The sequence below is a fragment of the Cucumis sativus genome, chromosome 3 (assembly GCF_000004075.3).
Source record: "Cucumis sativus cultivar 9930 chromosome 3, Cucumber_9930_V3, whole genome shotgun sequence".
Taxonomy (NCBI): Eukaryota; Viridiplantae; Streptophyta; class Magnoliopsida; order Cucurbitales; family Cucurbitaceae; genus Cucumis; species Cucumis sativus.
In genome coordinates this window covers 30,913,803-30,938,874 of record NC_026657.2, presented here as the reverse complement: position 1 = coordinate 30,938,874, position 25,072 = coordinate 30,913,803, and the positions used below count along the sequence as shown (strand labels likewise).

At 32.1% G+C, this 25,072-nt stretch overlaps 3 protein-coding genes across 3 annotated transcripts; all 3 read right to left on the bottom strand.

Annotated features, from left to right (window-relative positions):
* Positions 1–1,008: 1,008 nt before the first annotated feature.
* Positions 1,009–6,840, bottom strand: LOC101223138 (beta-fructofuranosidase, insoluble isoenzyme 1). Its single transcript, XM_004149148.3, has 7 exons — positions 6,535–6,840; positions 3,715–3,723; positions 2,611–3,467; positions 2,366–2,524; positions 1,789–2,024; positions 1,550–1,643; positions 1,009–1,457 (listed from the first exon to the last, which is right to left on the bottom strand). The coding sequence occupies exons 1-7, from the start codon at positions 6,728–6,730 to the stop codon at positions 1,278–1,280; spliced, it is 1,731 nt and encodes a 576-aa protein (XP_004149196.1). The 5' UTR covers positions 6,731–6,840; the 3' UTR covers positions 1,009–1,277.
* Positions 6,841–13,466: 6,626 nt separating this feature from the next.
* On the bottom strand, positions 13,467–16,018 carry LOC101208420 (pentatricopeptide repeat-containing protein At4g21065). Its single transcript, XM_004149171.3, has one exon. The coding sequence runs from the start codon at positions 15,494–15,496 to the stop codon at positions 13,622–13,624; it is 1,875 nt and encodes a 624-aa protein (XP_004149219.1). The 5' UTR covers positions 15,497–16,018; the 3' UTR covers positions 13,467–13,621.
* Positions 16,019–16,656: 638 nt separating this feature from the next.
* LOC101203106 (kinesin-like protein KIN-5C) lies at positions 16,657–22,976 on the bottom strand. Its single transcript, XM_004149150.3, has 23 exons — positions 22,735–22,976; positions 22,485–22,614; positions 22,139–22,297; positions 21,712–22,061; positions 21,451–21,589; positions 21,273–21,370; positions 21,019–21,175; positions 20,695–20,764; positions 20,510–20,586; positions 20,331–20,384; positions 20,170–20,250; positions 19,984–20,095; positions 19,822–19,908; positions 19,559–19,734; positions 19,279–19,440; positions 19,024–19,131; positions 18,738–18,896; positions 18,579–18,662; positions 18,288–18,493; positions 18,101–18,202; positions 17,904–18,013; positions 17,531–17,682; positions 16,657–17,169 (listed from the first exon to the last, which is right to left on the bottom strand). Exons 1-23 carry the CDS (start codon positions 22,791–22,793, stop codon positions 16,972–16,974), a joined length of 3,030 nt encoding a protein of 1,009 aa, XP_004149198.1. The 5' UTR covers positions 22,794–22,976; the 3' UTR covers positions 16,657–16,971.
* Positions 22,977–25,072: the final 2,096 nt, after the last annotated feature.

Here is a 25,072-nt window from a genome sequence, read left to right as displayed (position 1 = left end):
ATTAAAAGATGAAGTGATTAAAACATTATTTGTTAATTGGACTACAATTACCAGGCAACATATAATAATTAAAATTCTTACAAATTTGAACTTTAAAATTTAACTCATTCAGGTCTCTGTTTGTGTATTAAGCTTAGTCAAATGTCATATTAATACATATTCAATTATCAAACATTAAGTCCTGAGATCCGTTATTTTATTATCCTCTTTATTCTTGAAATAGCCAACAAAACGATTTTATCCCTTTAACCATTATATTAAATAGTATGATGCTTTTTTCATTTTGAAAGTGTTATATGGGTGTTTATGAGACAACGTACCAATGGTTTTTTAAAACTTTTTTAAAGTTTAAAATTATTAGAGGAGTTTTTGAAGTTTAAACAATTTCCATCAATTGTTTTTATTTTTATATAATTATTACATATTTGAGGGTATAATCGCAGGGTTGAGTTTGAGATATTTTAAAGTTATTGGAATTTTGAAGAATCAATCAATTCGATTATTGGATTTCTAAAATAAAACTGTTCATACATATTTTGTAAATTTAAGGATATATTTGAAACTTTAGGTAGTTTGATATTTTTTTAAATAAAGTATAAGGAAAAGAGTAAACTCAACCAAATTGTAAGGGTTAGGATTGAGAGGTTTTGAAATTTGTGTCAATCAATTCAATTATTGGATAATTATACATGGTTGGGTCACATTGGGTGGTTTTTCAAATGTTTGGACTTTCCAAATGTTAGATAGAATTAATCAACTTAAAAGTTCGAGTTGGGTTAAAAAAAGATCTCCAAAGACATTTAATCTCTTTTACCAAAAATCAATACATTTAGTCTCTTTTATCAATCTTGTATGTGATGAGTTTAGCTTCCATTCAATTCAAAACAATTAACAACAATACTTCGTTATTAAATAACAATATCATTAGAGATGTAAATTAAACCATGTCTTCTGAAGAACATAACATCCTATGAAGACATTTTTTATCAACATATCACACTACAATCATTTTCCAAAATGTCATCTGTAAAACGATGGGGCTAAAATAAATAAGTAATCAAAGTTCAACAAGAAGGATAAATCTCAACCCAGAGGGTCAAAGATCAACTCTTATTCAAGATCCATTGAGACAAAAGTAAGAGAAGGTGAAAAGCAGCCAATCTCTCATTACGACCTAAATTAACCTGCCTCACTTACTACCTCCATTTTCCCTACTAACTTTAAAACCCAAAAAAGCCAAAACAAACACATTCTGATTAAGATTCTAATTTAAAGACTTAATTCATCCTAGCACTTTTCATACTCCAAGCCCTTAGATATTCTACTGTGATAGCTTCTGTTCCATTGTTGAACACATGCAAATGAGCATCATCAAACACTCCCTTTGTTGGATATACCCTTGAAGTTATGCATGTTTTTCCTCCTCCTCCAAAGCTTTCTACCACTGAATGATCAATCTGTACAAACAGCCATAATTAGTCACATGCAGTTTAGATTTTATAAACATAGGGGAACTGAAGGCATTTATTTGACTATGATTTCAACATACCAAAGATCTTAATGAGAGCTTTTTCCTCGATAAATCGATGTCGACATAGCCGGCAAATGCTGGTTTGTACAATCCTTCCTCCTTCAAAGAAGAGCTACACCACGAAAAAAGAGAGAAGAGACGGGTAAAATAAGTCAACCAAGCGTTTGAGGTACATTTCCATTTGCAGCTTAATTTCAAATAAAGTAAAAAAGAAAGGAATAATTAAGTTCCTTCAAATAATAGAGAAGAAATCGAACCTTCTGGCATCAGAGCACATAAGAACCACGTGTTTGTGATGGGCCTTGAAGATCCTGAAGAATACAGGAGTGAATTCGTCAAGGTTTTCTGAAGCCAGGGTTAGAAGCCCAAACGGCCCAACTCCACCTTGGGAGTTGCCCAGTTGATCACATGCGGCTTGGGCATCTACCCATCTTGGATCAAATGGATCCGCTTTATCTAGACTTGAAAAGCTGAACATAACTTCAACATCAGCCTGTAAAAAAATGAAAATCAATAAGCAGAAATATATGTGGGAATTCATGCTAAAAGCATCAACAAAAGCATTTCAAGTTCAAATGAATGGTACTTGAGTGTAAACTACAAGTGCTAATGTGAAAAGTCCAAAGCACTTTAAATTACAAGTGTTTGGATCAAGAGCTTGTAATGTACCATTTCGTGTTTTTTTAAGATAGATTCTTCAATATGAAACAAATACAATTTTAATGATTATGGAGCCAAAGCACTTAGAAAAGCAGTCCCAATTCCAAACACACACCCACCACATCACAACCTATTCCAAGAAAATCAACAGCAGTAAAATGTGATATCACAAACCTGGGCAGCAGTAATTCCTTTAACCTCAACAGTATGTCCCTTCAACAGCTTCTGATGGCTCAACACAACTTTCTTTCCTCTCAGCGTATTCAGCTCTTTAACCGGCCATTGTTTGAGCTGCCTCTGGTTGTGATCCAACCACACCGTCCTAGGAATTAACTGCAATAAGAAAAATAAAGGGATCATTAACAGAGTGTTAACGGAACAAAACAAAACAAGGCACAATTTTATTAGAAAACACAGACCTGAATTCCAGCCCATCCTTTAGAAACATCATCTTGTGCACTGTCAGACTCATTAGCCCAACCCCACAAAACCCTCCTCTTCTTCAACGGATCATAGAACGACTTCGAAGCATAGAAATTGCCATAGTCATATCTCAACCCACTCCATCCATCCACCGATGTATTATCCGGTACATACTTATCTTTTTTCGGAAAATACTTCCCCACCGTATAATACTCATATCTAGTGAGATCCAAACTCACCTTGAACACATGTTTAACCCAATTCCCAGTCACCGAAGGGTCCAATCCAAGCTTGCCCCTGAGAGGAACCGGGTAGAAATCGGGGCATTCCCACATACCCGTATTAGCGGCAGAATGTAAAGGATGTTTCGCCTTCGTCCACTTCACAAAATCCCTACTTCTATATAAATACGCCATTCCCCTCTTTTTCCTCTTGCTGCCGATGACAGTCTTCCAGTGGCCGCTTTTGCTCAGCCACGCTGTCGTCGGGTCCCGGAAGGCGCTGGCATTGACTCCCGGACCCGGGTCGACGATCGGGTTGTTATCTGGTTTGATCCACTCGGTAAGATACGGATCCGAAAGGTTTGCCGGAATGGCGTAGTTTTGGACTTGGCGGTTTTGGGGGTCGATTCCGGTGTATAAGATGACGGGCTTGTCGCCGGGGAGGACGGTGGCAGAGCCGGACCAGCAGCCATTGATGTCGAAGGGCTTTGAAGGGTAAATGGCGGGCTTCAATGGCTTCCAATTGATTAGGTCTCTGGAAATTGAGTGAGCCCAAACGATGTTTCCCCAAACTGCGCCTTTGGGGTTGTATTGATAAAACAAATGATAAATTCCCTTGAAGTACATTGGTCCTGTTTCATTGTTCATAACAAAGTTGGTCAAAACAGTAGTTAACTCCATGGATTATTCATTTTTGTAAGATATTTGGTCAATTTTTGTTTTTTTTTTTTTTTAAATTGAATTATCAAACTTATATAATCAATATTAAGTTTAAAAGTTTAATCTTTAATTTTAAATGATTTTGAAATCAATGGTATAAAACATTTAAACTAATAATAAAAGTCAAAAGAAAAAACTTATGGTGTTGCAATAACTTACCATTTGGATCTGCATTTGGTTTTGTTGTGGACAGGATTGAGCACCACCAAAAGGAAACACAATAAAAGAAAGAAAAAAAATCTAGTTAGGAATCTTTGTTAGGAAACAAACACAAAATAGCTAAAAAATTCCACTATTTTCCCCATACATCTATAGCATAATAAACATCTAAATTAGGCAATGTCAAACTATAGGGCTATGTTTACAAAATATTTCTAATACATTCTTTAACTTTAGGCTAAAAAAGGAATAACACATTTATACTCACCAATCACATTCACAACATTTTTTCAACACTCTTTACTTCATAAGTTTCTTGGCCCTAATATTTCGTTTTTTCAAAAAAAAAAAAGAAAGAAAAAAACTAGCTTTCAAACTTTTTATTTAGGAAAATTGTTGAAAAAAAATACCTTATATTTAATCCATAAAATTCTACCTTTTGGACTTATCTCAAATTAGTTTCTATAAATTTTCAACCACAACAATCAGATATTCACATCCTGACTTTTTGAAAATTAGTTAAATGAAAAGGATTAATTACTTAAGATAAAACTGTAAAATATAAAAACTTAAAGAGCCTAAATAAAAACTAAACAAAAGTTTTAGAGGAAAAAATATAATATTTTTCCATAAAATTAGTAAATTCCTACATTAACCATTCCCATCACTATCTAAGAGTTTAATCATATGTATATTGATGGAGATTGCTATAACAAAAACAACATTTGTCTTATTTGGAAACCCACATGACTCCAACACACAAAATGGTACAAGCTCTAACATTATCATACCATAAAATCAATTACATACATATATAATAGGGTTTTTTTTAATGCAAGAGAATTGCCAAACTTTTTCTACAAAGAGGGAAGGAGAAATCTCCCACATTCTCATGAATGTTACAACCAAAATTGTCATCTATATATTTATGAATATTATACAAACAAGGAAAAGGTTGAAAAACTAACTCCAACATGTATTACAGATTCCCAACCACTTATATAACTTCAATTTTTTAAAATAATACTTTCGATTCTTTTAAGAAAAAACTGACCAAACTAACCCCAATAGAATGAAAATAAAAAAAATAGGATGACCATAATAACATATAATAATACCTATAAACTTTACTTCCAGGAATATTCCCTCTTGCTCGTGAGAATCTTTATAATATTATAACAACTTTAGTACAATAAATACAAAATTTCACAAATCTTCATATTTGGTCCATCAAGATTGCGAACCACATCTAACACATGGATTGGTATCACACAAGTAGTAAAACAAGAAAACAAAGAGCAACAAAAGAAATAAATCATTTAAAATATCACGAACACAAACTATTATCATCAAACTACAAATAGACCATTTAAGAGAATGATTGACTTTAGGTACAGTACTGGTCACCATTCCTCTAAGGTGATGGGCATGTAGTAGGTACTAAATCATAATAATAACTCTTAAAATATAAAAGGCCAAAAAAACTACTTGCCCATTTCTTTTTTTTTTTTTTGTAAATGTCCAATAAGAAAGTGAGTTTATGGACCCCACATCAAAATAATATAAAAAATAAAGTGCTTACGTGTATCCTACGTCATAATACCACCTCAACAAATGTAATTTATTTATTTGTTACAATATACTTGTGTAGTAGATTATTCTATTCTATGGTTCATACTATATTGAACTTTATTCCAGAATGTGGCAAATCGAATTTGGTATTGAGAGTTACATGTTTGACTATGAAACTCAGGTGACATCTAACACAAAAATAATCTAAACTAAATTAAATATGCCTTAAATTTGCATAATCCTTATTGTTTACTCACTTTCCATCCATTCATTAATTAGTATTTTTTTGAAAACATATTTAGTTCAAGGTCCCACCATATTCCATATTTAAACCAAAAGTAATAAAGAAAGATTAGGATAAAAAGTTTCCGAATTTCAATGGGTTCTTTTCTTTCTTGTTTGTACTTTTACATGAAGCACTTAAAAAGATGTTAACCAAAGAATTTTATGAATTAAAACTTTATTCTTTTTTAAAAATCTAATTTAGCTAATTAACATTTTCTCTATCCAAATTTATATGATTTAGTTATTTCCTAAGTTTCAAACACAAGTCAAAATTTACATAATTTTATAACCTCAATAACCTAAACATTATTTGGACGCCAAACATACAATAGTAAATCACCCACATAAAATAATGAACATTTAGATGGTGAAACAAATAGGTTTATATTAATAGTAAACTTGCATTTCCTCAAAAAGTATATTAATAAGCATAGATGTTAAATTTAATTAACAACAATTATTAACCACACACACACACAAATTAAAGAAAAAATGAAAGTGGTAGAGATGCATTTTAAAATGATAGGGAAAAAAAGGTAAGTAGTTTTCAGGCGATAAAAATAACGAAGAAATAGAAAAGGGAAAAAAAACTGATCAGACGGTTAGAATTAATAGAACTACCAAAAGCAAAATCCAATCAGACGGCCAGAAAAGCAGCAAAAAGAAATAAACATTATCTTTTGAAATAGGAAAAAAAAAACGCAAAAACGGAATGCGATAATGGGAATCTGCGTCGACGTCAATTTATCAAATCATGATCGTTAAGAAAAGCAAAAAAGCTCTCCGAGTTGATCCAAAAACTCAATCAATCTTCCGCCACTAATTTTCCGATTGTGAAACAGAGAGAGAGAGTCGGAATTTTCAGATTGATACATATCAGATATAAGTAAAAGATCAAATTAAATTAAATCAAATCAGAAAAAAACGAGAAAAGAGGAATCTGAGAATTTAGAAATTACGAACCGTTGATCCAGTTACGCCGAGGTTGGAAGTGAAAACGAGTTCGATGGAGGGGCTTAATTACGGAGGCGTCGGTTTGAATAGACTGTAATTCAGGATAAATTTTATGGAGAGCGTCAACGAAGACGACGCCATTGTTGATGAACAGAGAAAAGAAGGAAAATCCGAGAAGAAGAGAAAGAAAAGTGAAGAGATTCATTGAGGAAATTGAAAAAAATATCAAAATCCAATGAAAAGGGAAAACAGTGAGAATATAGGCGGCTCCAGTAGCGGAGTCCGGAGTTGAACGTCGAATTATGAGGAGTTTGAAAGCTTATTTATAGAGCGAAATGGTTGAGGGTTAAGTTATTTATTTATTTATATTTAAAAAGAACTGCTCTAAAAAATAGGATAAATTTGTTAATGTAATCTCCCATTGTTTAATTAATAAACAATTAAATTGATAAGGCTTTTTTATTATCTGTGTGACACCTGTTTAATAATTTAATTATGGTTACCAAGTCAAGATTTGTGTATTTTAATTTACATTTTCATTCCTACTATTACAAATATGTGAAAATTATTTCTATTTTTAAAAATTAACTTTTTCCAAATTCGAAAATGAAGATTTGAAACATTTTTTAACTCCTAAAATTTTCATATATTTATTTATATTGATATAAACCTCAAAATTGGAAATAAATTGATTTTTTTTCCAAAAGATAAATATGAGATGTTTTAATTGCTTAAACTTGTTCATGCATATATTGTTATTTATTTATTTTTGGCTGGATGAAAACAATATATCCATACACTTTCTCACTTTTGGCTTTATTAAGTTTTGACCTTTGATCATAAACTTCACACAACTAACTATACACAATATAGGACGACAAATATATGAGTTATAATAGAAATTAAAGTTAAATGAAAAATGAAGACTTAAAATAATGTGGTAACTAGATGATCATATATTGAAATTCAAAAAGGTGGAAATAGCAATATTTCTTCTTTTAAAAGAAGATGAATATTGGTAAAAGTTGAAAGAAAAATTAAAGGAAACTGCAGGTGTGTAATCAAATTTTTGAATTTTTGAATTTATTGTTACTATTAATTTTGCAATTTAGCAAGTTACTTTTTCACTAGGGTTAAAAACTATAATTAATTAATTAATTTAGCTTGATTAAATAAGATATTGTCTCTTGTTAATATTTTGTCTGTTTTTTAGTGAAAATAAAGTTCTTTTTAAACGTTCAAACAACATAAATTATTTTCATCGTTATCTTTAGTTTAATTAGTAATAACGTCAAATGAATAATGAACGGCATAAAATAACATACATTTCATATTAGTAGAAAATTGATAACGTTTTATCATTATTACATTTAAATATTTTGAATTATATATTCTCGTTAATTTATGATGAATAAAAAATTATATAAAATAATTTAAGAGATTATACCTTTTTTTTTCTAGTTTTCCAACCCTAAATTTTTAGAATGGAAAGAAAATATAAATCTTTTGTCACAAATAAGTGTATTCCAATAATCCTTTTTAATATTATCTTAATCGTATATAAATTAATTACATTTTAAAAAAACCTAATATATATTTTATTGACCAAATAATCCTTTAACAATATTTTAAATTAGTAGTTTCTTACACATACAATTAAGCTTTCTATTGATACCTTTCATGTATGATTTCGTCTCAATAATTTTCTAATTTCAATGGTTCTCTCCTTCTTGAGAAAACTAATCTGATAATGTTACTAGATAATTAAAATAAATTAATAAAAACGGAAAACGTAAGATTTTAAATAAAAGCATTGAGTAAATTTGTTCTAATTTTTTTGCAAATTGATGTGAGAATGGTTAAAACTATTTGTTTATCATGTTAATGAATAGTGACTTTAATCACTAATTTAATTTTTCTTTTTCTTTTTCTTTTTTTTTTTGTTATAAACTCAAACATTATAACCATTTTAAATAATTCAAGTTTGGTTAAAAGTAGTTCTAAGTATGAAAAAAAAGTTACTTTAACCATTTTTAAAACTTTATGGCATTTGATTAATATAATGAAGAATTGTTTATCTTACATTCTCTTTCTTTAAAAGGACTACAGTACTGGAAGTTATTTTGGAAAAGCTATGGACTAATCCAACATATTTTTTAAATTAAGAAAAAATCATCATTATGTCCACTAGAAAATTTTAATTTGGTATAATCAAAATAGCTTTAAAGCTAAAACATACTCATTTCAACTATCGTAATCGAAGTTAGAGGTTGAATTTACTCACCATGTACAACTAAATGTTTAAACAAAGGGCATATCTAAAATCAACTCGGTATATAATCCTGTAAATATATTTGTCCATTTACTATTAAAGTTCTAAGACCTATTACAGAAAAAATAAAGAAAAGCTATGCACGGGAAGAAGGATAGAGAGAGAGAACATTAAAAGCTTCAAAGTTGTATTGAAGCTATTAGATTAATTATGAGAAACAAAAATTGTAATGTAACAAAATATTAATATTTGCATAAAACAAAAACTTTTTTTTTTTAAATTTATACCATTATTATAATTGTAAGATTCTCAAATTGCTTTGGAGATTCTCTCAACTTGCCCTAATTTATAATTCTCTTCTCCATGCTTTGCTAAACCCCATTTTTCTGACATTTTATGCTTCTCTTTTGACTAATTTCTTTAATACATTTGAAACTACAAATGATTAAAAAATGAAAAAAAAAAAAAAAACTTTATGATTCTTCAATTACACTATGTGATATGAAAAAAATCAAATGTGTGATAAGTATAGATATATTAAATATTTAATATATGAATATTTGAAATAGTTAAGGTGTGTATTATTAATTAATTTCTAGAAGTTAAGTTAATAAAACAAATATTAAAGAATATTTTTTAACTAAAAATAATTAAATTAATATAAGGTCTAAAGATAGATAGGGTATTTTGGGTGAAAGGAATATATGAGTCTAAATCCTATGTTTTGGCATTTGATTGAGTAAATAGAAAATCGTTTGTTCAATTATTCATATATACTTTTACGTGAGGTGTATTGTGTAATATTGTTCATACTTTTTTTGAATACCCATATAGGCTACAAATATAGGTATGTGTAATGTGTTGTCTAATTTAAAAAGAACTTTTGAAAAATGTTCGGTTAATGATTAATGAAAAATTAATGATAAAAGTTAATTGTTTAGGTCATTTTGCAAACTAAATCTTTTAAGTGTTGAATGATTGTATATAGTTTTTGAACGTTCAAGGATCGTTTTTTCTAGGCCAAAGTTTCACGTTGTCTAAACAAGAAAAGAAAAAACATTGTACTACGTAGTATATAAATGAGAACAATTATCTTCAATAATATGAGATTTTTTTTGATGAAATCGAAAATAAAGTCACAAGAGAAAGTATGTTGTTAATGTTCGTAATTAACCTCATACCCATTTGAAAGATATTTGGATGATTGTTGTCTTTAACAAATGATATTAGAGTCACGTGTCTCACACTTAGCCTATTTGATGTCCCATGATCCTAGTCATTGTGTTCATGGTTAATTGGACAAGGAACGTGCTTTAGTGAAAAGAACTTTACCTTGTTAAAGTGGTTACTCATGAGTAGATAAATTTAAGATCTCTCCAATGGTATGATCTTTTCGGTGAAATAAAAAAACCAAAGTTACGAGAATTTATGCTTAAAGTAAAATTTTATATACAATTATCATAAAGACATTTGAATGATCGTTGTCCTTAACATTTATAAAATAATACTCTTAAACTTCGTACCATAATTTTAGATATGGGATTCGACAAAAATAACGAAAATAAAAAAATAAAATAGCTATAAAATAAAGAAACAAAGAAGTAAATGCTACTTTCACAAAATTGAACATAAGAGAAACACAATGTTATAAGCACGCCTAAAGAACACATTGTCCTATTTTAAAGCATATTTCTAATTCTTGCAAACCAAAAGCTCAAACTTTCCCAACCCAACTACAAAAAACAGGTTGACAATTGGCAAAGGTTAGTACTTCTCCAAATAAATGGTGGCATTTTGTAACAAAGCACCACAAACAAAAGCCAAAACCAATGCCAAATTAAATGATGTGATGATGAAAAATAATATTGGTGTATATAAAAGTGAAAGGTGGCAAATTGGGCAGAGTAAAAGGGAGCTTTGGTTTGCCCACCAATGACAAACAGCCACTCATATATTCCTTTCTTTTTAAGTTGGGTCATTGTGTCCAATGCCCATTGTTTGTTAGTTTATTTTAAAACCTCTTTGAAAAGACTAAATGAGATAGTGCCTTACCTTTCCTTTCATTTAATTACCCTTACAAAAGTAACACACCAACCTACTGCTCTTACCTTCAAACCTTACCCCCCAACAAAAACATATTTATAAATATAATAAAGTTTATATATATACATTTTATTAATTGTCGTTTAAACTTCTATCTTTTCAACTTTAGTATCTAAATAATACTAAAAAAGTTAGTGCAATTTAGCCACCAAAAAGTGTTATACTAAATAGGTGAATAGGCACAAAACGTGCCCCACAAAAATACTAAACAGTCTTATTAGTCAAGATATGAATAATTACATATTTCAAAATACATTTGAATATGTATATATATTTTCAATTACAAAAGTATTTTAATGCTCCACATCTATTTTAATTTTTGAAGGCATGACAATGATATACATGGTGGGTGACGAGGATGCATGTTTATGTCAATGGTTATGCTTACACATTATCTTTCATAGGTTTTCAAGTACTTTTAATTTTATTTGATCATCAAAAGTTATTACTTTTAATATTTATAACTTTATGTTATATGAAAATTTGTTTTACTCCATAGTTAAGTTTTTAAATAGTCTAAATAATCCAAAAATCGGATCGCTATCGTTAGGTTAATTTTGGTAATGTTAAAAATTTTAGAATCTATATTAGGAAATGAAGTACATTTTAATCTCTTTTCATCTCTTTTCATCTCAATTATTTTAATTAAATTTATGAACAAAACTAATGACAAAATTATTAATGTCCTAAGCAATTAAGTTATATGCAAGTTTTCTTTTCTTTTTAATTTTTCATTAATTCTTCCTTTCTACCAAATTTGAAACCACTAAATAGTGGAGGAACCATGTGGCTACTATTTTCTCCACTAAATTCTTTTTGTAATATGACATATTGAGTTTTATTAGCATCATTGACATTAGGTTTAAATGTTGGATTTAGAAGCCTCTCTCAAAATATAATGTTTCTAGTTTTAGAAATAAAAATAATGTTGTCTTATTCATTGAGAAAACAATGTGTTTGGCAGAGAAAAAATAAATATATGAAGTATTGTTTTGTATTTACTTTAAATGTACTCTGTTTTTAAGTTAGGTGTAAAGGTAAAAGCATTACCTCAAAGGTTTGAGTTGAAGTTTGAAGTGTATTAGCTGTAGGTTTGATGATTCAACAATTTTGATTTTCTATTAAATTGGGTTTGAAATGATTTTTCAGCTGCTTAAAAATACTTCTTCAAGCATTAAAAAAGTCTTTCATACTTTCTAAATAAACTATAACACCAATTTAATTAGTGAGAGTCAACTAAATAAGAGATAATAACTAATTGTCTTAACATATATACTACATGTGCTAAACGTAAATGACTTTTTTTTTTTTTATGATACATGGGATGAAGGAATCGAACTTTCAACTTGTTCGAAGTTGATAGATTAAAATACTAAATCAATTTAGATATACTCATTTAGGTGAAATTTCATCACTTGCCATGATTAAATTGAGACTTTTGAAACAGGAAGACTTGAAAGAATTTTTCAAATTCTAGAAATCATATTATTAGTGATTTGACAAGGGAGAAAATAATAAGCGAGAATAGTAGGAAAAAAACAATAGATGAGAAGAAATGAGTCGAAAAGAATGGGTTAGATAAACAAAGATGCATAGATAAGTATTTTATAACTTGTAACAAATTAAAGTCTCTTTCATAAACAATTTCACGAAGATTATGTATCAATTTTGATTATGTAACGAGTTACTCTTTATAGTTTATGAATAAATTTGATTATCAATTAGTTTATCAATCTAAAAGAAATTCCACTAAATCATGCAAATATTCCTTTCAAATTGTGACAAATTGTAAAAGGAAGAGGAAAACTAAAACAAAAATCTCCTCTCCCCTCACCCATGTCTTACCTCCCACCTGCCTTAGCACCAACTCTTACTCTCCCTCCTCTTCTTTTCTCTACTTCAATACCAAAAATCCAAGAATTCAGAAAGTGGTTCCATATGTGATTCATATAATCGACTGTTGGATGATCACCCTAAAATCAACGTCGACCAACTGATGGTCACTCCTAACATTACTCTTGAAGTTGAATAAGTGTTGCTTTGGAAGCTCCTTCCACCAATCCTAACAAATCGAATCTAGGAGGGTAGCATTTAAGCTTTTGTTGTTCTGGTGTCTTTGTTTTAATCTCTGCATCTTCTTTAATAAATAGATAATGCAACTTCATATCAGTATGGATTGAATTGACATTAAACGGAATCAAAGGTTTTTCATTTTGGGATATATCTTGGATCTAATTTCATGGGTTGACAAAACCTTCTCCCTAAAGACAATGGCTAGCAAACACGGTCCTAAAACTGTCCTTCCAATAAAAAGAAAATGGATTCATTCAGCTCATTGGTTCTGTTTTGAATAAGCTAATGGAGAAATTTTCAATAAGAGATGAAAGAATTGGGATTCAAAAAGCCAACTCTGGAAGTTGTTAATCATCTCTATAGGTTATCCTACCATATGTGTTTAGCATTTCTAAGAAAACTATCAAGCTCAAAGGTTCAGTACTTAGGATTAGTTATAAAAGATACCTTTCATGAAAAGAACGATTTTTTTTATATAATTTTGTTCGAATTCTAAATTCATAGGTTAGCGATCAATATTCAGCACATTCCTTAATGTCAAACAACTATTAGTTAGATTGGAACTAGATTTATAATCATTTTCTTTATCGATGAACTGTAATACAAACAACAGAATAAAGTGACTTTCGACGAGGTAGAAGCAACAAATTACCAATAGTCTCTGCATGAGCAAACCCCTTCCTTGAAGTGGTGAAAACGTTTGGCATCGCGTACTATTATTGTTTTCTGTTCAATCAATGATACAAACTTGCAAAATGTATGGCAGTCACCGCAAACTCTAAGATTCTTTGTAATCCTTATAGGATGGCCTTGAGGTAAGACTAATAACCCAAATGCAATTGCCAACTTCTCACTGTGTGAATAAAGAAGTCCTTGCTTTACTTCCTCATCAACATCATACAGCACATCATTTGTGTCGGGGTGATAGCCAGCTACCTCGAGCTTCTCACCTAATCGTTTCAGCATCTTGTAGATCTCATTTGACCTGGGATGTGTTTTATCTCCAACACCGAATTGATAGAGTTTTTCGCCCACCTCAATCCATGTCCTTCCAGGAATCTTCCTTAGTCCACCCTTAGTCATCAGATCTCTTGTTTTTGCCATATCCTCCCACTTGCCAGCATTTGCATATATGTTCGAAAGCAAAACGTAATGCCCTGGCTTCTGTGACTGTAGCTTAAGAAGAGACCTCGCCACCCTCTCGGCCAAATCTAAATGTCGGTGAATCCGACATGCCCCCAGCAATGCTCCCCATAGTACCTCATCTTTCTCAACTGGCATGCCTTCTATCATTTCTAAGGCCTCATCCAACCTCCCTGCTCGACCCAAGAGATCAACCATACACGTATAGTGTTTAACATCCGGTGTTACACCATACTCGTCCCACATTGAGGAAAAAAATCTCTGGCCCTCTTCAATAAGACCGGCATGACTACAAGCATACAACAACGAGACAAAGGTGATCCTATTTGGCAATATTCCGCTGCGTAACATCATTGGGAATAACTCAAGCGCTTTCTCACCTTGTCCATGATATCCATAGGCTGCAATCATGGCACTCCATGTAATCACGTTCCTCACTTGCATCCGATCAAAAATCCACCTCGCAGATTCAACACTCCCACATTTCGCATACATATCGATCATTGCTGTTCCTAAAATTACATCCAAAGAATATCCGGTTCCATTAATGTAGGCATGAATTGCCTTCGCCTTATTCATGGCCCCCAACTTTGCACAAGCATAAACAACAGTTACCAAGGCCACCTTGTCAGGGACAATACCTTGATTCCTCATTCTATCAAAGAAAACCAATGACTCAACAGGAACTCCAGATTCGGCCAAGGCGCCAATCATCACCGTCCATGTCGCAAGGTCTCTCTTCCACATTTTAACAAAAATTTGGTGAGCATCCTCGACCACTTTACATCTAGCATACATATCAACAAGGGTCGCACAAACAAAGTGACCATAATCTAACCCACATTTCAAAGTGATACAGTGAATAAGCCTACCACATTTCAGGTCCTTCAAATCCCTGCAAGCCCTTATAACAACTGGCGCACTATAATCATCTAACGGCGCCCCAGAACGAAGAAGCTCCCTAAACATCCAAAAACAAGAAAAGAAATTCCCAACTTTGGCATACCCACCAACTATTACACTCCAGCTATATGGGTGCCTCTTAGACATTCCGTCGAACAGTTCCTGAGCATCCTCCAAGGCACCACGTTCGACATACATGTAAAGAAGTTTATTGGCAACGGCGAGGTTTCTGAATGCGCCATTGGTAGCAATCTGAGCATGAACCTGCCTAACTTGAAAGAGATTTCTGCAACTCAACAAAGAACTTCTAAAGCGTTTTGTGTCATAATGGAGAACGTGAGAACATTCAGATTCTTGGGAACATGGGGTTGGTTCATTGGAGTTGCAATTCACGTCAAATTGCCAGGAAAGAGAAGCCGAGGAAAATCGAAGCTTTCCGTAGTTGATGAAGATGTGGTGGCATTTAGATTTGAGCATGTGAAACAGAATTATGACGTTAATTGGAAAAATTGTAACGGCTAACTAATTTTCAAAACCACATTGCTGTCTCGAGCACAAATTAAGTTCGAATCTTCTCGTAGCTTTTCCAAATTTGCTTAAATTTTTTTATTGAGAATGCAACGAAATATACTACACCTAAATCATGAGATTTAGGTCCAAACTCCATATAAATGTTAACACATATCGAGCATTTGTTGTATATATTTCGTATCAACTAACTCAATCGTGTCGATAGAATCTTCAAGGTGTCAAAAACGGGAGGAAATGAACTTCAAATAATGTAGTTATAATGTGGTTCGTGGTTGAAATTAATTCAATTGGTAGTGTGCTCCAATAAAAGGAATTGATTTGAATAAGAACTTGGAGAAGAAAATGACTAATGACTACTAGAGGAGAAGCTGAAGGGTACTGAGAAAGAATTGTTGTCAAAGCTATCTAATCTCACATAAGAGTTAGTGATATGGTCACAATTATATTACTAAAAACGCAATGGTATGAAGCTTTTGACGGTTCAAAATACAAAATCACAAAAGCTTTTCAAGAAATGTATTATGAACAATGTGTGTTCAGAAAAATCTATCACCTGGAAAATTCAATGAATCCACCCTGGTTTGATTTTATTTAAGTTATTAACTCATTTGGGTTGGATTCAAGAAAAAATAAAAATCTTATAAATCTGGTTGGTTAATAGACACCAACTTAAGCTTATTTTTAATTTTTTTAAAAAAAATTTCTACTCATGATATTATTATATATACATATATTAATAGACTTCAAAAGGATCAAGTTATTACTCTCAATTCAATATATAAAATAATTAAATAAAAAAATTTCATGCTAACATTTTACTTAATTTAAAGATAAAAGTTTAAACTAATCAAAACGACAAACTCAATCCCAATAAAAACGACAAACTCAATCCCAATACTTCATGGTTGGATGATTAAGTTTTTATTAATTAAAAAGTTATTTAGGTTGAAGAAATATACCACTGAACAATTTGGTTAGATCTAAAAAGTACTCAAACTTCGCCCGATCTAAAAAGTACTCAAACTTGGCCCAGGTTGTAAACATAATCCTAAGGTCTAACCATGACAGTTAAACCCAACAAAAGTAAGGATATAGGCAAAAAGAAAAGCAGAAGAAAGGCAACACTATTTTCTTTTAAATCAAGAATCTCCCCTTCGCTACACATCAAATCCTGTATTTCTGAAAATAAAAAATATAAAAATGGAGGACATTTCTGCTTAATATACACTGACATTCATTCCATCACCAAAACCCCAATTACTTTAAGTAAATCTCAAGAAAAGATTTATTCATTCTTGACCCAAACTTACCCTTCCATCCAACCTTTTCGCTGTGTATATCTACTAATAACAACAACAGTTAATATTACACAGATACAGGTTCAACTTCCCACCAAATTTTGCTGCTGCTTTTTTTCTTAATTAGTTGCGCTCCAAAAGCGGCGCTCTCGGTATAAGTGATGGTTTCTCTTTGCCATTACTCAATAATTCACATGAATTGTTTTCCCTGAATTCCTCGACAAGGGCTTCCATTGGCATGGCACGCAGTGACTCGATAGTACTCTTGCTCGGGACGTCGGGTTCACATCGGATTGGGGTGCTGCCGGTTGGCTCATAGTCCTAAACATTCAAGGAATTGTATTAGAGTTGGCACGCAGTTACTCCCTCAATCAAAATCTAGCTATAATAAGCATGAAATACACATTTTTTCATGGCAAAACAATGTCTCAAAGCTCATCAACAGCGAGAAAACAAAATGGTTCTAGTTCGGTTCTTGTTGATTAAAAGTGATTCTAAACAGGTTCCTTAATTTTGGTGATCAACGTTCACAATCAACAAGGACCGAACTAGAAAGTCAATCTAAATATATCCTAAATATTGCTGAAATAAGAGAGGTCAGCAGCAAGAGTGTTCGTGTTCATTCAACTTCTCACTAAAGTAACCATATACTTTTCAATGTGTATAAAAACAAACCACTTACCCCATATTGCTGCCGAAATGTTTCTTTTGCTTTTTCTTCAATGGCAGAAACTTGGCAAGAGTGATCAGTTCGGAAAGCTTCCATTGTTTCTGTATGAGTTTTGACAGCATCTAATATACCAGAGATAGAACCACGTTCTTGTTTAGAAATGCCTACGATGACATAAACAAACATGACATTATTAATACAAGAAATATACCACTGAGAACTTACAGAGTCAGTCAATTTAGCCAATTATAGGATTTAAACAGCTGGATTCTTATCACAAGGGAAAACTTTGACATCAAATTTAGGTTTCAATATTGTAATACATCAACTGGAATAAATATCACGATTTCAAATAAAATGACTTTCGAGTAGATAATCGACTCACTATCAACATGTTGAAGAGTATCTTCAATGTTCGTCATCATGTCTTGTTCCGCTGCAGAACGCTCAGAAGTAAACTCGGCATCATGTTGCTCATTACTATCACAAGCACCTCTGTTTGAAGTAAAATGAAGAATTACATCACTGATAGAATTAAAAGCATGAAAAGATCCAGGTTACGAAATTTAGTCATTGACTAACCTCACAGCAGACACCACATCAGAGACATGCTTAGTACCCATCTCAGTCAAAGACTCTCGTGTTTTGTTCCACTGTTTGAGAGCCGATTCAGTAGTACCGACGCTGCAGCATAAGAAAGTGGGCGAAATCAAATTAGAACAGGACAAGGATAATCCCCAAAGTCATAGCAAAGACTAAAAAAACTCGCCATTGCTGCAGAAGATCCTCCATCCGACAATGTTTAGCAGCGGAGAAGTCAGCACTGTCTCTTGTCTCACTATCGGTCTGCGTTGCAAACACCTGCCATTTGCGCTTTGCATCTGTAGCCATACCATCCATGGAGGAAATATATCCATCCAAAAACGTCTTGTTTGCACTGGCAGTTTCTTGAAGACCAATGAGCCTTGCATCGACCTATTGCATAAACCATTGAGCGAAAGTCTATTTCCCAACTGAAAATTCACACTATAAGTGGGCCTCCTCCACATAACTAACTTACCAGTTCCTTTTGGCGACGGATGTGACAAGATACCAAATTGGTCATATCAGCTATGAGCTTCTCCGTATCAGTTCTTGATTGCTCCTGTAAGGAAAAACAAAACGTTAGATAGAATTCAACCAAGACCTGTTCAAGTCATCAATCAAAAGTATGCCCGACCTCGTAAACTTTTTGAAATTCTGCAATGCTTTTCATCTGGATCTCTTCAGCCTCTGCTGCATGATTTCCCAATTTCTTTGATTCATCAGTCAACTTAGAGAGGAATTCTTCAATATATTCCGAAATACCCTTCGTTTGATCAATAGTGACATGAAATCTCTGTTGGATTTGAAATTCACAAAAAAAGGGGAAAACTGTGAAATTGAAAAAATACGACGTGAACTATGTAAAAAAAATCCACAACGGAATAATAAACAGCCAACCAACAATTAAGAGAAGGAAGAACCTGTCTCAATTCCCTTGCAAAAAGAGCCATTTCTTTCGATTGAGTTGAAAGAGTACTTTGAAGATTGTCGAGTATTGCAGATGCTTCACCAGCCTCTGTTGTCAGAAACTAATTTGCAAGAGATATCAACTCAGTGCAAGTCATTTCACCGTAACTTTTTATATAAAAAGGATAACTATAAACTACATTACAATATACCGATCATGAAAGAGCACTGAATAAAAATGAATAATTTTCAATTTTCTATCTACTTACTTCTTCAATGGATTTTGCACTAGAAGATGCCAAAGAGGAAATATCTTCCAAAGTGGCATTTGAGCTGGCTTTGTGCAAACGAACAACATTTTGCAAAGCCTCAATATGAGATATATATAATGTTCTCGATGATGATAATTTTTTCTTCATGTCCATTATTGCCTACAGACAACAAAACAAAATAAGAAATGTCAAGATGATAAGTTCAATTCAACACAAAAAAAATGTTGATTACCATATGTGAAAAACATATGACAGGACACACACTTCCTTATAATACCTTTTCATGTTTGTCTAAAAACGAATGGCATATGTTTTCAACACATTGAAGATGCTCATTCTGTTGAGACAAGGACGTTGAGACAATATTGCAAACAGAGCCAATTTGTTGCGTAAGCTCTATCTGATAATTATCCACCACTGCTCGATTTTCCGTATTCAGTTTATCTTCTCTACCTATATTTTTATAATATTGAAAAATAAATTAGCCAATTTCAGCTAGTAGCAAAGATGGCCGAGCTGTACACCATAACACTAACTTACCGATTTTCATAAATAATGAAGCGTTATCCTGAAGAGCTTTTTCCAGATCCGACCGCAGAACACAGGCTTGATGAGCCAGAGCGTTTTCTGTTTTGTATGTTCAAATTGAAGCTTTAAGCTGGAATAAGTATCAAAATGGACGAAGAAGAAATTTATAAGCACCTGCTTTTCTTTGTTCAGAAATAACGAAATCCTTTTCCTTCAGGAAATACTGACATTTCTTCAACTCTTCCTCGGTGCTTGATAGCAATTTTTGAGTTTGACATAGAGTTTTCTGTAGTGATCAAAGTGATTAATTAACTACTTGAAGAGCTAACATCAAATATCACAGCTAGTAGGTAAGCTCACCTCTGTAGAATCAAGTTTCTTGCTCAAATCAGAGCAGTGTACTGATTGAATATTGTATTTCTCTTGTAATTCTTCTAGTTGCTGTTTAAAACATTGGCCATTAGTAATAACAAAGGCAAAAAACGAAAATCAGAATATTAATCTCGGATATGATGGGTCACCTTCTGATAGGTTTCAATTGTTACTCCCATTTGCTCAATTTGATCTGCCATTGCCTAAGAGAAAGAAAATCTATTAGTTAAGAAGGAAAATTTTCATGATAAAACGAAAAATATGAGGAAGATTCCAAAAACACCAACAGTTGATTAGAAATGTTACATGCAGTAAAGACTTGACCAACCTTTCTTTCACTCTCCTCTTGTTGGTATCGTTCCTTTGGAATATAGACACCATTCTTTTCACGAGCAGCATAAACCTCTGAGGAAGAAGAATGACAATGTTTCACTCACTCCATTACAAGTTAACGGTAATATAAAATCCAACTCCTTAATAACACACATCAAAACCAACTCCAAACCATCTCACCTGCCTTCAAACGGTCAATTTCACCATAGAGATCCTTGATCAAGGTAGATTTCATCATTTTTTGATTGACCTATTACAATGACAGGAAAAAGAAACATAAGATTAAAACTGGCACAGAAAGAATCAACCCAAATTCTTCAAATCCAAAAAACGCCCGATACTCAAACTCAAAGCTAACAATTTGCCACAAAATTCAGAACAAGAATTTTCCTCGATAAGCATTTAATTATCCTTCGCACACTTAACTAGTGACAAAAACAAAAACAACAGAAATCAAGCGACCACAAGTACACTTATAGATGCTTAGTGAAATGAAGGACGAACCTCTGGCTTATTCTTAATATTTTTGGCCCTGTGTGCATAATCTAGTGTACTCAGGGTTTCCTCGAGACAGTGAACAGCAGGGGAAACTGTGGCAATGATGCATGTTTTGGTTCTTCCCCCAAGTGAATCGCGGAGTAACCGTGTAAGCTTGCTATCCCTGAAGTTCAGTCAAGTAGGAAATTACTATAATGTAAAATGAAAGAGAGACTAAACATCATACGAATATATCAAAACACTAATACTGATCAGCTAACCTATATGGGATGTGCCCAAGATGTTCGACAAGTGCATTTATCACACGCCCCAGCGTCAGTAAACTTTTATTGATCTCCCCAGCTTCTCGTGCACGACCCTGTATTATCATAACTAAGAATAAGGAGCACAGTGGATGTCATCTTAAGTTTAACAACAAAGAAAATGATCGAACGCAACCTCTCGGGCGCCAGAACGAGATATGTTTTCTGATCCAGCCAGATCAACCAAATTTAGCTTCCCACATTTGATCAGTTCTTCACCTTCTGGTGTTGCTTCCTTAATGTGTATTGTTATGGAAAAGAGAGAATGTGACCGACTGAAATGCAAAAAGATCATTACCATTTTAAACTGTTAATATATCTACGGAAACTACCAAAGACAAAGACGGTGCCAAGTCAATAGGAAACTTAAAAGCCTATAACCATCCTTTGATAATACCTTGATTGCTTATTTAACAATGTCTCTGCAGTGCGACGCTTAGCTGATCCTCTTTCGAGTAAGCTAAAAATCTCACTGGCACTAGTAACAATTTCCTCCTCCAGACCTCTCACAAGAACACCCCCTTTGCCGTCTTCCATTAAGGGCAATTGCTTTTTCTGCTTCTCCTCCAAAGCAACTTTCGTAATCTCCTCTGGAGCTAGTAAGTCCGTAATTTCCTCATTGTAGAGCTCCAAGAAAGTCACCTTCACGCTGTACTCAGCATTCTGACCCTCTAGGGTGTCAAAAATCTGCTGCACGGTTCTGGGTATAACTCCTGCTTCCGGAGGCAACTCTCCATTTGGACCACTCTGGTAGATTATGAATTCAAATCAACAAAAATGAGCATCAAACCAAAACCACCAAGATCAGATGACGCACAAAATACCTTTGATCGTTTGCATTCCCCTTCCATTGTGTACGTTTTCCCTGTACCAGTTTGTCCATAAGCAAAAATTGTACAATTAAAGCCTTCCAATACTTCATTAACTATGGGCACTACAGCTTGGTCATAAAGGTCTCTCTGCTTAGCTGAAGGACCGAAAACCTGAACCAACAAATAAACAAGAACCATATATTGATTTAAGATTTGTACCGACTACTTACTAAGTCAAAGAAATGCTCCTCTCAAAACCCATTAAAAAACAAGAACCATAAATTTTATCTGTCTGAGTTTCCTTTCCTGAATGGTAAAAACAATCAAAGCAAAATATCAACACTTTCGAAATGAGTACCTTATCGAAAGTGAAAACTCTATCAAAATGCTTTCCAGCAATATTCTGAGACACAGTCACCTCCCTAGAATAATCATTACAAGTAACAACCTGCGGTGCATTACTTCGCAACTCTTCCTCACTAAAAGGCCTACAACAAGATCAAACACGATATTCTCAAAAGCTATTCAACAAAATCATCAGAGAAAATAAGCAAAATAAAATAAATAAATAAATAAACAAAAATCAAATCCATAATTGTTTTTTATACCTGCAACGAAGAAGGACTTGAACATTGACGCCCTTCTCCTTCTCGTGACGACCAGACATCCTTCAATCGGCGGCGAGAAACAGATAATCAAGAAGAAAGGAACAAATCCAAAGGAGTTTCTTCACTTTCAAAACCAGATCTGCTATGATTCCTCCTCAGTTGTCTCTCTCTAATGGCGTCTTCTCTCTCTCTCTCTCTCTCTCTCTCTCTGACGCTCCAAAATAAGAACAGGCGGGATTGAGGAGAAGAATTTGAATTTTGAGAGCCGCTTTGCTATGTGTCTACCGTCTAATAGATCGACGGATAGACGTTGGGGAATGTTGATCTGACGGCTCACATCACTTACGATCCACGCTGTTTTATTCGAGGTTAATGTCTGTTTTGCCCCCAACCTTTAGTGGAAATGACAGATTCGGATTTGGGCCTTGAGGTTCGAAAGCCCATGTTTGAAAACATAGCCCAATAACTAAGATAATGAGCTTGGCCCAATTCACCCGGTTGTTGTGGCAAATAATTATAATTAGGACCCTTTTACAAATAATAAATAATAATTAAGTATATAATAATATATTTTTAAAATTACAAATATAGCAAAGTTTATAAATGATAAAGTTATATCGTTGATAGACCACTATTTATAATATAATCCATTAGTAATAGACTTTCACCTATAACTTTAATAGATTTGGCTGTATTTATAAATTTTTTAAAATGTTATTACGTATTTAATTATTTTGAATTTAATTTTTATATTTGTAACTATTATTTAATATTATATTAACTTTTTGAAAGTTCAATTCAATCCATCATTTTACAATTGTGGTATTAGAAAGACATTTTTAAAATAAATAAAGATGTTTTATTATCAAGTCTCATCAATGATAGCATTAAAAGCACTTCCATATGGATAAATAGAATAATCATATAATCGTTCGTTTTGTTTAAATTTTTAAATGTGTATAAAAAAAGCAGTATTTTTATTTTTTAGTTATAAACATTTTTTAACCTCCTAGAAAATCAATCCAAACATGAACCAAAATTACTCTCGTGAGCATTGATTCGTTGGATATTTGGATCAATAAATGGAAGAGTATTTATTTTATTTAAATATAAAAGGCTATTAACTTAAATTTATAACAATGCTAGCGAAAGGGAATAGTGTCATTGGCATTCAATTTGTTTATAGGCTTTGGACTAATGCACAATGGTTTCATTAATAAATGTTCTTTCTTGGCAAATACCAAATGTATAGCCCTAAGTATTTCAAATCATCAATAGATTACATTTTAAATGTACTTGAACATCTTCAAATCTCAGTTTATTAAAATTGACTATTGAATTAAGTGCATAGACAATATTCAAAGAAAAATATGTTTAAAAATATATTCATTTATGTGAGTGCAATGGTTTAAATGATACAGTTGTAAGTTTTATACGATGTTTTCCTAAACGGTGTAAATTAATACACTGACAAAATTTCATATTTTAAATTGATACTATTGTTGATTCGTGATTTAAATTAATACAACTTCTAGAGTTTTGAGGTATAAATCAATATTCACCTCATTTTTAATACTACATAAACGAGGAGATTCAAACCACGAACATCAAACGTTTTAATTTTACAAAAATATCAATGTCATTGGATTTTTTGATTTTTTTCCGAAAACAACTACGAAAGTATTAGACTCAAAGTTAAAGATTTTTAAATGTTTAAATGAGTCAGTTGATATGTCTATTATTTATGGGTGTTTATCCATTTTAATACTTAACTTTACTATACTTTGTAGGGCTTTTTTTTTTTTTCTTTTTTATAAATTATAAAAAATGAAATCAACTTGTAAAATATTTTTTAAAAAAATTAAAAAGGTTTTCTAAACTTTTAAAAATAACATAGTTTTGGATGGGAATAGTTAAAGTTTTGTTTAGAAAAATAAATTGAGCCAAAAGTTTTATAAATTTTCGTAAACTTCAAAATAAAATATTAAAAAACATTTTTGTTAATTTAATTTTTGCACCAAATTAATGAGCACACATCCTAAAAACTATGAGTTTAAGCTAAAACTATATTATTAAATTTTTATCACTATGTCGATAATTATATCAATATTTTTACATTTTCACGAGTTTTATATAAATATAAGAGATGAATTAATATTTTCGTGAGATCGAAGAAAAATCTACTAGTAAAAAAATAAAGATTGAAGTATATACATATTTACTAATAAAACATTTTCTTACTAATTTATTTATTTTTATAATTTTTGAGAAATACCATTGTAGTTGAAATTTTACCTAATTCCATTAAAATTTACGTAAAATTAAGACTTCGATATAT

What these genes read in the sequence shown, in the direction of transcription:
- LOC101223138 (XM_004149148.3), bottom strand. Translation starts at nt 6,730, where the DNA reads ATGAATCTCTTCACTTTTCTTTCTCTTCTTCTCGGATTTTCCTTCTTT. An exon ending in ATGTGCTCTGATGCCAGAAG is followed by an intron (nt 1,644 to 1,788) that starts GTTCGATTTCTT and finishes TTCGTGGTGTAG; the next exon opens with CTCTTCTTTGAAGGAGGAAG. An exon ending in AGCTCTCATTAAGATCTTTG is followed by an intron (nt 1,458 to 1,549) that starts GTATGTTGAAAT and finishes CTGTTTGTACAG; the next exon opens with ATTGATCATTCAGTGGTAGA.
- LOC101208420 (XM_004149171.3), bottom strand. Translation starts at nt 15,496, where the DNA reads ATGCTCAAATCTAAATGCCACCACATCTTCATCAACTACGGAAAGCTT.
- LOC101203106 (XM_004149150.3), bottom strand. Translation starts at nt 22,793, where the DNA reads ATGTCTGGTCGTCACGAGAAGGAGAAGGGCGTCAATGTTCAAGTCCTT. An exon ending in CAATTGAAACCTATCAGAAG is followed by an intron (nt 20,251 to 20,330) that starts GTGACCCATCAT and finishes TGTTTTAAACAG; the next exon opens with CAACTAGAAGAATTACAAGA. An exon ending in CATTTCGGCAGCAATATGGG is followed by an intron (nt 17,170 to 17,530) that starts GTAAGTGGTTTG and finishes TTGAATGTTTAG; the next exon opens with GACTATGAGCCAACCGGCAG.